The following is a 14084-nucleotide window of genomic DNA, read 5'->3' on the forward strand; positions in this document are numbered from 1 at the left end:
CAGAGACGCGACCTGACCGCCGGGGCACCTGGATGTTGAAGTCTTCCGGCCCGCGGTGATTGTGGTCGGTGCGGGCGGTGTTCCCGATCTGCCGTTCCCCTCACGGCGCCTGCTGGGACCCGCTGTCCGAGAATGCACAAGCCGTTGCCCTCACGGCGGGATAAGGTAATTCAAATGTCCCCCAGTGAAGCGCTCGCCGCTCCGTCCTTTTCTGGCGCCTCCGGGCCCAGTGCTGGCGTCAGAGACGCGACCTGACCGCCGGGGCACCTGGATGTTGAAGTCTTCCGGCCCCGCGGTGATTGTGGTCGGTGCGGGCGGTGTTCCCGAGCTGCCGTTCCCCTCACAGCGCTTGCTGGGACCCGCTGTCAGAGAATGCACAAGCCGTTGCCCTCACGGCGGGATAAGGTAATTCAAATGTCCCCCAGTGAAGCGCTCGCCGCTCCGTCCTTTTCTGGCGCCTCCGGGCGCAGTGCTGGCGTCAGAGACGCGACCTGACCGCCGGGGCACCTGGATGTTGAAGTCTTCCGGCCCGCGGTGATTGTGGTCGGTGCGGGCGGTGTTCCCGAGCTGCCGTTCCCCTCACAGCGCCTGCTGGGACCCGCTGTCAGAGAATGCACAAGCCGTTGCCCTCACGGCAGGATAAGGTAATTCAAATGTCCCCCCAAAATGTATACACGTGGAGCGGGCTGTTTTCAAGGAAATATTTCAAAAATAGTGAAAAAAAGCATTTAAGACCGCAAAAATTGGAAAACCTATTATTATTTAAACACCATTTTACAGGCGTCTGTATGTGGGTTCTCCTGAACATGCTTAGTGACAACTGTCCATTTAAAAGCACATTTGCGATAGCGAGCACAGAGCACCATTCTTAATTTCATGGGCATTCTGACTGTGTCTGCACTGTCCTGCTTGCTCCCGCTCCGTATGCCATGAAGGACATGGTGCATGGCCTTAAGCTAATCAGACAGCTAAAAAAAATGTGGGCTACACTGGGGGATCTTAGCCTGCAAAGGGGCACAGCAGAGCCTAAAGTGGAATGAGAGAAGCAAATCAAATATGCTTCTTACCAGTATGCATCTGTTCTTGGCATGTAGGGCTGCTGACATTCATATCTGTTGCATAGATTGCCGCCTAGTGTTGGGTCCGGATGATTGCACATTGTTGTCCTGGAAGAGTCTTGGAAGTATCACAAGATAGGTGGCTCCTCCCCTGGACTACAGTGCGCATGGGCATCGACTCCATCCCCAGATTGTTTTTAGCTATTGTGGCAAAGATGGAGTGTAACACTGTGAGTGATGACCATGCTAAGAGTAATTGTAAGTGTTGCAGCCGCTACAGGCGCCGGGGAGGAGGGCGGGCGATATGAATGTCAGCAGCCCTACATGCCAAGAACAGATGCATACTGATAAGTAGCATATTTGGTTCGAGGCATGTGGGCTGCTGAATTCATATCTGTTGCATAGAATACATAGCAGTCCCTCCATTAGCGGCGGCCGCCTGTGCCAGCTGCAGCAGTTTGAAAAAGTGTTTTTAGAACAGCCTGCCCTACAGCTGCCTGCTGTTTGGAGTGCACATCTACACAGTAGTGTTTTGTAAATGTGTGTGTGGTAGACCATGTGGCTGCTCTACAAATGTCTTCTAAAGGAATATTTTCAAGGAAAGCCATGGAGGCCCCCAACTTGCGGGTGGAGTGTGCCCTTGGGGGGATTGTTAAAGTGCGCTTTGCTTTTTGATAGCAAATTTGAATACACTTAACGATCCACCTGGCTATACCTGCTTTGGAAATGGGGTTGCCTTTGTGTTGTGCTGAAAAGGCAACAAAGAGTTGTTTCGTCTTCCTAAATTCTTTGGTCCTATCAATGTAATACATTAAAGCTCTTTTGACGTCGAGAGTGTGGAGCATTCTCTCCGCCACCGACTCAGGATTTTGGAAGAACACAGGCAGTTCAATAGTCTGATTGATAAGGAACTGTGAAACCACCTTTGGAAGTAATTTAGGGTTAGTGCGCAGCACCACCCGGTTGGAGTGAATTTGTATGAATGGCTCTTGGATAGTTAGTGCTTGGAGATTCACTAACTCGTTGCAGAGATGTAATTGCTATCAGGAAAGCCACTTTCCATGTTAAGAACTGAATCTCGCATGAATGTAGAGGCTCAAAAGGTGGACCCATCAGGCAGGTGAGGACCACATTAAGGTTCCATTCAGGAGCTGGTGGGGTCCGGGGAGGAATGACTCGTTTGAGTCCTTCCAGAAAGGCTTTAATGGCAGGCACTCTGAAAAGTGAGAGATGCTGCCTGTTTTGGAGATAAGCCGCTTTGGCGGATAAATGTATCCGAATGGAAGCATATGCCAAATTGCATTTGTAAAGATGTAACAGATAACAAATGAGGTTGTGCGTAGACGCGTCAAGCGGGTTGATGTTGTGGTCTGCACAATAAATGACAAACCGCTTCCATTTTGCCGTATAGCATGCTCTGGTGGTGGGCTTTCTTGCCTCCCGTATGATATCCATGCAGTCGGGAGGCAAGTTGAGGTAGCCAAATTCTAGGACCTCAGGAGCCAGATCGCCAGGTTGAGCTGTTGCGGATCTGGGCGCTGAACGTTGCCATGGCGCTGCGTGAAAAGCCTGGGAGTGAGGCGCAGCCTTTGATGCGGTACCACGGAAAGTTCTAGAAACGTGGTGTACCATGGTTGGTGTGCCCACGTTGGAGCAACCAGGATGAGCGTCATGGAGTGTTGCTTCAGCTTGCGTGCCACCAGCGGTATTAGAGGTGCTGGGGGAAAAGCGTACGCAAATTTGCCTGACCAGTTCATCCATATCGCATTGCCCTGCGACTGTGGGTGCGGGAACCTGGCGGCAAAGCTTTGGCATTTGGCGTTTTCCTTTGTGGCAAACAGGTCTATCTCTGGATGACTGCTGGAAGTACGGGTGGAGTACTGATGGATGTATCTCCCACTCGTGCATTTGGTGGCTGTGCCTGCTGAGCAGGTCCGCCATCTGATTGTCCTTGCCTGGGAGGTGTTCCGCCATGAGGAAGATGTTCCTTTGAATGGCCCACTTCCACATGCTCTGAGCCAGATGAGACAACTGTGGAGAGTGTGTACCTCCCTGCTTCTGAATGTAGTACATGGCCGTCATGTTGTCCGTCCGGATCAACACGACCTTGTTGCACAGATGTACCTTGAATGCCTTCATTGCCATGAAGATTGCCATCAGCTCTAGGAGGTTGATGTGCATCTTCTTTTGCTGCGTTGTCCATAGTCCCTGCACCGTGTAGTGGAGTACATGAGCTCCCCAACCCTGGAGAGATGCATCCGTCGTTAGGATGATCTGTGGCACAGGCTCCTGGAACGGTCGGCTCTCGCAAAGGTTGTGTGGATTCCACCAATGCAGAGAGTTGTATGCACGACCGGTCACCAACACTAGGTCTTTCAACTGTCCGTGAGCCTGGTTCCACTGACGTGCTAAGCACTCCTGAAGCGGACGCATATGTAGTCTTGCGTGTGAGACTATGAAGATGCAGGAGGCCATCATGCCTATCAACTGCATGAACACTCGTGCTGGAAAGGAGTGTTGCGGTCTACATTTCTGTATCAGTAATTGAATGCTGTTGATCCTCACTGAATTTGGCTGTGCTTTGGCTGCCAGAGTGTTTATCGTCGCGCCCAGATACTGCCGCACGTGGGCGGGCTGAAGGTGTGACTTTGGGTAATTCAGTGAGAATCCCAGATCATGAAGAAGGTGAATGGTGTGGGACATGTTGGCGGCGCACTGCTGGGCCGACCGTGCTTGGACAAGCCAGTCGTCCAGATAAGGGTATACGTGAACTTGTTGTCTCCTGAGGTGTGCAGCCACTGTCGCTAGGCACTTGGTGAACACCCTGGGCACCGTTGTTACTCCGAAAGGGAGGACTTTGAACTGGTAATGCTGATTCTGAATGGTGAATCTGGGGTATTTTCTGTGTGACGGATGTAGAGGAATGTGAAAATATGCATCCTTTAGATCCAATGTGGCGAGGAAATCTCCCTGATTGAGCAACGGAAGAACCTGCTGCAGTGTTAGCATGTGAAAGTGTTCTGATAGAATGTACTGGTTTAGGGGTCTGAGGTCCAGTATGGGTCTGAGGGACCCGTCCTTTTTCGGGATTAAGAAGTACAGGGAGTAAACTCCTGTGCCTCTTTCTCCCACCGGCACGAGCTCGATTGCCCCTTTTTGAAGCATGACGAGTACCTCCTGCTGCAATAAGTGCAAATGCTCTGTGGACATAGGACGGTGTTGTGGGGGTATGTTGGGTGGAGTGGATGTTAACTCCAGACAATAACTGTACTGGATAAGCTTTATGACCCACCTGTCTGTGGTGATGGATTTCCAGACCGGCAGGAACTATTGGAGTCACCCCCCGACCGGTGTTGTATGGTCGGGGGGCAGTGACAAGGCGTCACTGTTTGTTGGCGGCGGAGGATCGGGAGCTGTTGTTTCCACGACCTCTGCCTTTGGGGCTGTTTCCGCGATAGCCACCTCTACTTTGTTTGGTGTACGTGTTTTGCGCGCCACCCTTATTGTACTGTGTTTGCTGGGACATTTGGGCTCTGGAAACACCTCTATTGTCTGAGCGACGAAAAGAACCACCCCTGAACTGCTGCGACTGGAGAGCCCCCATAGACTTCGCAGTTTCAATGACATTTTTGATTTTTTCTAGGGTGGTGTCCACCTCAGGTCCAAATAAGTGATCAGGGTTTACAGGCTGATTTAGGATGGTGGTTTGTATCTCCGGCTTGAACCCAGAGATTCTCAGCCAGGCCTGCCGCTGTAACATCACACTGGTATTAATGGCCCTGGCCGCGGTGTCTGCTGCGTCCAGTGCGCACTTAATAGAAGCATTTGAGATGAGCTTTCCTTCCTGTATGAGCATCTCTGCTGCCTCTTTATATTCATCTGGCAAATGTTGTAACAGGGTCTCAAGTGTATCGTAATGTGCCCTGTCATATCTGGCTAAGAGTGCCGGAGTGTTTGAAATGCGCCAGATATTGGCCGCTTGAGCCGCCACCCTTTTCCCTGATGCTTCTAGCACTTTAGATTCCTTGTCAGGGGGAGGAGCATCACCAGTATATTGTGAGTTTTCCCTCTTCCGGGCATTGGAAACAACCAGAGAGTCCAACGGCAACTGGCCCTTGATGTAGGTAGGGTCCCGAGGTGCCGGCTTGTACTTTTTCTCAATCCTGGGGTTTATAACTCTAGCCCTTGTGGGCTCTTTAAAAATGTCTCCAGCATGTTTTAAGACACCCTTCAGCATTGGCAGAGTCTTTACGGTCCTCTCAGAGGTGGAAAAGGTGCCAAACAAAAAATCCACCTCAATAGGGTCAGCATGGAGCTGGACATCATGATTTTTGGCTGCCCTTTCAATAAGCGCATTAAACGCCGCTGAGTCCTCAGTAGGCGATGTTTTCACGTTATACATCTGAGTGTCTGGGGCAGTTTGTGGATCTCCTGGGTCAGCAGCTTCTGCCCATGTGTCATGTTGATCCTCAGGATCAGTGTCGGCAGGGTAGTTGTACTCATCATAGTCACCTTCCCCAGCCTCCACATCTGAGTAAGTGGGCGAGATAGGAGCAGTGTCCTGTCCACTTGGAGCTATCAGTTCGACAAGAACGGGTGAAGTCGTGGAATCCTTCTTTTTCTTTAATGGAAATGTGTAGGACTCCATAGGCTGTGCCGGGGTGATTTTTCGTTTGTAAATAGAAAGTTTACCCGTGTTGGCGTCGATGAATTGTTCCGACTGCTCCTCAAGCAGGGGTTGTCGATGCTTTATGCCCACAACCGCAGGTGTAGGCTTCGGCCCCGTGGACACCTTCATGGACGCCTCGACGACCGTCTTAGGTGCGAAGGCCTTCGGCACCACTTTTGGTGGCAGCGTAAACTGAATGGGCGCCGGCGACTTTGAGGTTTGGTGGCAGGCTTCGGCGTGGAAGTATCCTTCGGACCAACAGCGGAACCTTTCTCCTTAATGCGTTTCAACGATTCCGACACCTGCTTCGAGAAGGAGGCAGACGGCTGCGTCGACTCGACTGGTTCCTTCGAGCCACCGCCAGGCGCGGACTCGAGGGTCGTATTGCTTTTGGCCTTGTCCGGCCGACACGCAGGATGGACAACTTTTTGAGGTCCGAGTCCTTTGTCTGTGTCGACGGCCCTTGGCGCCGATTTCTTCGGGCCGACGACCTTGACCAGTGTTTTCGGTGTCCCAGTCTTCGGCTCGACACCCTTTATCGACCTCACGGGGTTCGACAACCTTTTTAAGCTTTGTTGGCGCCAATAGGTCAGAAGACTTCGAGCCGACCAAAGCAACACGCACTTTTGGTTCCGATGGGGCCTCTAGTGCTTTTGGTTGTGTAGACCCCGAAGCTTTCATTTTCGGTTTCGATTTCACCATTTGTGGCTCGTTAGAAGTGTCCAAAGCCGGGCCTGGAGGAGAGGCTGTAGAACCCAGTGTAAGATCTTGGGTAAGGCCCTGTGGCGATCCCTCGACCTGAGCCGTATGAATTGTTTCGACGGGGCATAGCTCCTCGCTTGAGCTATCTTCCATGGCCCCATAGGCCCCATCGTCGTCTCCTACCTCGTCGACGACTTCTTCAGTATCTAGCATTTCAACATCAGCGTCGTAGCTGGAGTCGATCTCCGCTGCTGGATTGGATATTGGCTGTTGATCTTCCTGCTCGTCCGCCTCTTCCTCCTCGGTATCGAAAATGTTCACCGGGTCAGGTGTCGTCTGCTGGGCCTCCTGACGCGCTGCGCGCCTAAGTCGAATTGTCTTCTTGGAGCGGAAACGAGAACAAGCCATACAGTTGGCTTCATCGTGATCCGGCGACAGGCACTTGTTGCACACCGGGTGGACGTCGATGTGAGGATACTTCGAGTAGCACACGGGGCACCTTTTGAACGGGCTCCGTTCCACGATGGTTCGTCGAATAAGGCCTCTGGCGTCGACCGGGCCATCAGCGCCGAAGAGCCACGCGACTCCTCTGGATGTCCGACTCGGGAACTGAGCTGGAACAGAACTGGGCACCGATCGCAAGACAATACCGACGATATAGTAAAGGCCTTTGGGCCAAAAAGAAGGTTTCTATTGATTCCGAACTTGAGTGATCAAATAAGCATCCGAACCCAATGGCGGAAAAAAGCAATCTGGGGATGGAGTCGATGCCCATGCGCACTGTAGTCCAGGGGAGGAGCCACCTATCTCGTGATACTTCGAAGACTCTTCCAGGACAACAATGTGCAATCATCCGGACCCAACACTAGGCGGCAATCTATGCAATAGATATGAATTCAGCAGCCCACATGCCTCGAACACAAGAAACTACTCAAACTGAGCCTCCATATTGGAGCCCATAAAACGATGAATTTATCCCAGATCTGTGACTAGGGTGAATGTTTGACTTATTCTGCATTTCGTCCATAATCTGTTTACTGCAGTGGTCCCTACTGAAACGCCATCTCCCCCTAATCCCCCCTCCCCATGCTCTCCTGTACACCAGAGCTCGACCCCAAACATTGCCCGTGGCTTCACGGAAGGGGTCGCTCATATGGGCACCCTTAGCGGGTTAAAGGATGGGCCATTTTAGAGAACAGCAACGGCCCAGGGTCAAACAGAGCGCTCATCTACGCCGGGCTTGACGGCAAAACGTGTTATCAAGCATTTACTGGACAAAACCGACACTGGCAAGATTCACTCTGTCAGGCAAAGCCAAAGATATGAAGCGCAGTCAAACATGACTAAAAAACTGTCATATGCAGTGAAAAATCACTTTATTCAACTGCCTCCTTCACACAAAGCAAGACAATTTATTCAATGGATGAAAGGGTTTACAGTGTTACTAATGCTATGGCTTCGCTCCGTTTTCAGGGTCAACACAAGCGTCAGAAAAATGCACACTAAATGCCAGCTTAGTAGAATATTAAATATATAATTTCAGGACCTACTAAAGACACTGATGCAGACAGACCTACTGCAAAATAAGAAATGAACATACGAGTCCTCAATTGGGGCGCGTGACCTGACGCATAGTTCAGTCACGGCTCGCATTTGTCAGGGAAAGGGGAGGGGGTAACATAAAAAAACTTACCTGATCCCGGTACCGCGCCACCTCTGCGTGCAGTTCCTGGGCCGGTCCGGACTCCGGAGCAGTAACAGATCTGGGCCGGTCTGGAGCAGTTACAATTTCAGACTGCTTGCGGCCGGTGTCTCACTCTCAGCCAATCCAGATGCTGCATTAGCAGCGCCAGGATTGGCTAGGGCACGGATACGGCCCGCCCACTAGGAGACTGGGAGGCTGAGATGGCCTCTCTGGTTCCCCCCTCCCTCGCGCTTCGAAGGTATAGTAGTGGCTGACTAACAGTGCGCATGTACGGGCTGGTCATAAAAATGACCAGCCCAATCCCGATCATGCACACTACGCGCCACTGTCAATGACAGTCTGACTGTCACTCAAACAGGGTTGAGTGCTGCCGCAGCCTTAGCCCACCGCCTTCAGCGACCGATTGCCGTGCGCGAGTATCCAGCAGCGCGAGAGCGGGTTGCGATTGAATTCAGAATTGCTTCATTTGCTTGTGGCTAGTGGGGCAACGCCCCAGCGCCCCTGATGGACGCACCGCCACTGATAGAAGTCAATGGGAAAGTCGCAGTTGCAGTTTTGAAGAAGGAGGACCCATCCCAGTGGACCCTGAAGAAACCCAGTGGAAGACAGGCGGTTGGAGAGTCACCCCACTCGTGGATATCCCAGGAACCAGGATACCAACACCAGGGAAGCCGGTGCATAGGTGCAAAGTGGCATCGGAAACCGCTGTAGACCACAATGGAGGACTTCAGTAAAGATGCCACTGGCGAAGAAGGTGGAAGAGTCTGGTGGAATCCAAGGGTGGATTCTTGAAGTCAAGAACCTACAAGCTGAGGGAACAGAGTCTATGCCACTTGGAGGTGACCAGGAGGCATGGAAGAGCAATGCCCACCGGTGACGGAAGATGTAGGAATGCTAAGGGTGACCTTGTAGTTGCAGCTGTGGGGACAAGGCGACAATGAGGAAGACCAGGAGCCGTGTACAAGCTGCCCCACGTCGGAAGTCGAGAACGAGGGGGTTAGTGTCCGGTGGGAGCACCAACAAGCCTTGGCAGCAGTAACAGGCGTGGAAAACGAAGGAGCAACATTAGGACCAGCAAGGTCCAAGGGACTCGCCAAGTGCAGGAGAGTCAGAGCAGGCAGCAAGCAAGCAAGGGAACCCACTGAAGCAGAAGACCCTCAGGAGGAGTCACAGGCCAAAGGAGTCACAAGTGGACCTCGAGCAGCTCATCAAAAATGAAGGCCACGAGGCTGAGGATACAGTGAGGACGAAAATCTTGGCAGAAAGAGATGCTGTAGCCCGAAGATCTATGGAATGCAGAGCCAACAAGCCTTGGCAACATCAAGACAACACGCTGCACAGGGGTGCGAGCCCCAGCGGTTCCAACGATGGATACTGATCTCAATGTTGCAGAGAGGACAGGTCAGGCCTTGAGGAAGTTGCAGAACTACCACCTGTGTTGCTGAGCCTTTCGAAGACCGTGGAATGTCAGGAGCAGCATACCGGTCAGCTTTGTTGCGGTGGCTGCAGATACAGGGGAGTGACTCCTTCACTCCAGGGGAGAATACTTTGGGTATCCTTCAGGCCCTCAGGTCTGTTGAAGACCCTGGAAGAAGCACAGACAGACGACGACAAAGACTTGCACAACAGCCATACCAGGAGCAGCAGATGAGGTCTCGGTTCCAAGCGAAGTCCAGTTGTTCAGACGGTCAAAAAGTGCAGTGGTTTCAGGCTTGTGTCTTGTCCCATGACAAATTTTAAGAACCACCCACAGGTCCCTTTAGGTACCCTAGGAAAGGGTTGAACGCCTCAAGGGTCCCTGCCAGAGGAGGGGCTTGAAGGTGGGAAGGATGCTCCCATGTCCTTTATATAGTTTCGTGCCAGAGCGGGAGCCAAGGGTTCCCTGTACTGGTTCCAACTGAAGTATGCAAGGAGGGCTCCAAATGTGCCCTTCAAAGCAGTCTGGTGGTACCGGCAAGCGCCCCCACCCCCGCCCAATACACTAAGTCCTGTCTGGGGAGGTGGTCACACTTCCTTGCAACAGGAGGCCTATTGTCCTACCTTCCCCTGCTCGAGCTTGGCTCAGCAGCTGGAGGTAAGAATCATGTCTGGTCAGCAGCGGCACTAGCTTGCTGTTAGACACTGAAAGGCTGTAACCGGGAGTACAGGGGGGGTACCCCAAGGGAGCTCCACAGTACATGGGATCATACTTCCAACACAGGAATCGGTGTTTGGGTATGAGTCCAACATGTTTGATACCAAACATTACCGGGTTCGGTGCAGTCACTATATAGTTAGACATTTCGTAATGACTGATGCCTACTATATGTTAAAAAATGGCTGACCGCACTTACAAAGTCTGGAGAATCGACTCTGGAGTTTGTAGGAGTCTCTTGCTCATGCAGGGACACCCACTTATTTATAACCAAGCCCTCTGCTCTGAGGACTGAAATGCCTGCCTTAGGGGTGACTTAAAGTGTTCAAGTGTAGTGCCCTTAGACATAAGGCAACGTATATCTGTTGTAAGTGTTGCTTGCACCAGCGTACACAGGCTGCAATGGCAAGCCTGTAGTCACAGTTTGAGTGGTCTCTCATGGGTGGCACAATACATGCTGCAGCCGTGGGAGACCCCTAGTGTACCTCTGCTCTGTGTACCTTATTTTAGTACCATATACTTGGGACTTACCAGGGTACACCAGTAGCCAATTGTGGAGGTTCCAAAGTACTTACCATAGGAGAGTTTACAGAGAAAGCACCAAGATGGGGGCCTGATTACCAGGATGCCAGTCAGACTAGTCAAAAATCACACTGACACCAAGCAAAAAGTAGGGGTAACCATGCTAGAAGGATCCTACCTTCCTACAGGGTTCCCTTAGGATGGCATAATACATGGTGCAGCCCTGAGGGACCCTCTTTAGTACTCATGCTCTAGGTAACAAGGGCACCACTTACAAGGGATGTATAGGGGTGCACTGAACCCAAACATCAGAGGTAGAGCTTGTGGGGATCTGTCACCAACAGTTTTATTGCAACAGTCCCTACAAGGCTTAAATCTTGTAGATTTAGGAGGGGACATAGTACACTTGCACACTGGAAACAAGTGGAATTTTGTAAGAAAAAAACTCATCAACTGACAAGGAAAAAGTTGGGAGAGGCCGCCAAATCAGTGTATGAATGCACAGGAGGAAAGGAGTGGACACTGATGAACAAGGGTGGAGCTTATATGCAGCTCCACCACCGCTTCTGGGGTGGAACAAAGTCAACATAGAGCCATAAGGCACCACCTACCGACAAGGAGAAGCAATGCTGTTTATATATTCTGGATCCAGTTTGTTCACTGGGAATATTCTAAAGTTCTGCGGCTAGAAGTGTTCATCAGAAACTACATTATTGCTCATGGGTTATTTTTTTTCTTTTCACAACTGTAGATTTGGCTTCCTAATGGAACACTATTTAATACATCAAAATGTGCATAAGCAGTGCGTAACAAAAGCAGAAGTCATTACCTGTATTAGACTCTTAAAGAATTCAGTCTAGAGGATTAACCTGGATAAGAGGCATGACGTTGATGCAGATGCATTTTCATAAAAGATTCTCTTCATATTTCTATTTATTAAGAATAATAATCCTTCAACTTACAAAGTTGTGGAAGTTCTTTCTGATTTGTCGGATGACACCGGGGAATGTGGGACGCAGAAGTTCCTGAACATTGGAAGGCCAAGAGTTGTACCTGCTGTCCAGCTCAAGGTTGTTGATCCACTGAAGATGGAAGAAAACAAGAGAAGTTACACCTGTATGAATATCCATCAACAAATATCACAGTATTATCCCCACTCAAGTATTTCCTTCTATTAATTTTAGTATGGTTTATGGGCCTCTTTTTGCGTGCATGTTAAGTTAGCATGGCTTATTAGAAGTTTAAACGCCTTTTTACCTTTTGCTGCTTTTTGCACACAACACTGCTTAGTTGTTTTTGCAAAGTTAGCTTTCACGGAGGTCTATACATGAGAAAGGGTTTGTTTTTCGACATCTCTAGACATACATCATGCCCCCAGTCTGTACAGTGAGTGTTGAGCCGTCAAGGTTATCATAACATGTGAGCCTGTTTATCGGCGTGTCCGTGTAACACATTCTAGACACAACATTTTGGCAGCTGCAAGGCGAGTAGGATTCTGGCGCCTTTATCATAGCACACTTGCCATAATTTCACACTTGGAAGATTCTAGGTATGCAGAGAGACTAGCCGATCCAGATGTAATTTACACTTACTGAGCGGACAGGTAATGGGGTCCCCCAAAACAAGCTCAAGAGACCTTCTATAGTTTTATAATACATAGTTTATCACCTGTTTGCACTATCATTGTAATATGATTCCTACTTTTGTATTTTATGGAGTTGTAACCATGCTGACCATATTATTCTTAATCATATGTCTGCTTATGTTGACTAAAATACTGCGCTTGAGATCACTTCGTTAAAATAAATATTTTAACCTTACCGTGTCTCTTTTTTACTCCTGTTGTGGACTGGTATGAGAGTATAACAAAAGAGTGTTTTCACTTCCCACCATTCCCAAGATGGTCCTTAGTTGCATGTTCTAGGTTGTCTAATCTTTGGTTACTTTGCTATAGGACGAAGAGCTAATGAGACACTGATTGCTAGCTGGTTGGGGTTTCTAGGTACTGAGGTGTTTCTGGAACACCACAATTCACTAATGTCCTAAGTCTCTGTGCACAGTTCTGTGTATGAGCAGAAATCCTTGCAACATAATAAGTCCCCTGCAACCAGCTCCTTTAATTATGGAACAATCTTACTCCAAATTTCACTCTTCTTTTACAGTTATTGGCTTTTGCAAACCGCAAACTCCTGACCACCTCATTTCTCATTACCTGAAGGACTGATTTTTCAGCTTTCCAGATAAGTTCTGCACACTCCATACACGGATCACACATTAGCAACTTTAGGCTTCCTATTGACCAAGTGTCTGCTTATTTATTGAAAAGATGAAAACAAGTTGATTTTCACTTAAAGCCAGTGTAGGCAGGAAATCTATAATTGTGTGCCATTATGAGCTTTAGGTTACACAAAGGATACAAGGCTTGAGTCAGCTTTAAATATTGATGAATATTTACAGATGGAATCGGATTACACCACTTGTTTGTTTTAAACATGACTACACCTTTTCAACAGTTAATGAGGTAAAAGGAAATAAACAATCAGCTACCTTGCTATTTGGCGCCACTAATTGAGAAGGACTTGCAGAGACTACAGCAACAGCATATACACAGGAATCTTCAAAAACTAGTAACAAAGCTTCAACCACATAGAATGTTCATGATCCACGAGGCCTACTTTCCCAGTGGCCCAAACTCTAAATAAATTTACACAACACTGCAGATGTACATGAAACAGAAAAGTTGCAGTCAATTATTAAACTAGATGCGGAAAAGGAAGTAAAGCATGGTGGGTTGGATATAGGAACTCTAGGTCCAAAAGCATTTTAAGAAGCTCAACCTTACGCTACCCTCTACAACATGTCCAGTTCAGGTGTACAAAAGTATTGAAAAGCCAGCCTTCACATTAAGTCCTTACCAAAGAAATGCTTAAAGAAACATGATATTTAGTGAACAGTTTCAAAGGAAAACATTGCTTACCTATGACAATCTATTTGAGCTTGTAGTGCTGTAGATTCACATGCTCTGCACATTTCCACCATCTCGTGTTAGGAGTAGACGTTGCAAGTTATTTTTCTCCAAAGTAGAGGTTTCAGTTTAAAGGTAGCTTGTGATACCTCCCACAAAGTACCAAGTCGAAGACACCACTTTAGATTCGGTTTTCTCACAAGGGTGAGAGAGGACTTATGTGTAGAGATGCAAAGCCAGAATGTCTATGTGTAGTGATGTACGTGTTCATAAATTTGTACTTAAAGATTAATTACTGTTCAAAACGTCATATTGTGATCTCGTGTCCA

The 14084-nt window shown here is 49.1% G+C and overlaps 1 protein-coding gene across 2 annotated transcripts in view; it reads right to left on the reverse strand.

The window, feature by feature from the left end:
* Positions 1–14084, reverse strand: part of UGGT1 (UDP-glucose glycoprotein glucosyltransferase 1) — an 822704-nt gene that overhangs the window by 567873 nt on the left and 240747 nt on the right. For both annotated transcript variants that reach the window (XM_078666074.1, XM_078666073.1), the window contains exon 14: positions 11753–11872. In XM_078666074.1, the coding sequence (XP_078522200.1) occupies positions 11753–11872 (120 nt within the window). The remainder of the gene's footprint in view (positions 1–11752; positions 11873–14084) is intronic.

Source organism: Lissotriton helveticus, chromosome 11 (assembly GCF_964261635.1).
Source record: "Lissotriton helveticus chromosome 11, aLisHel1.1, whole genome shotgun sequence".
Lineage (NCBI taxonomy): Eukaryota > Metazoa > Chordata > Amphibia > Caudata > Salamandridae > Lissotriton > Lissotriton helveticus.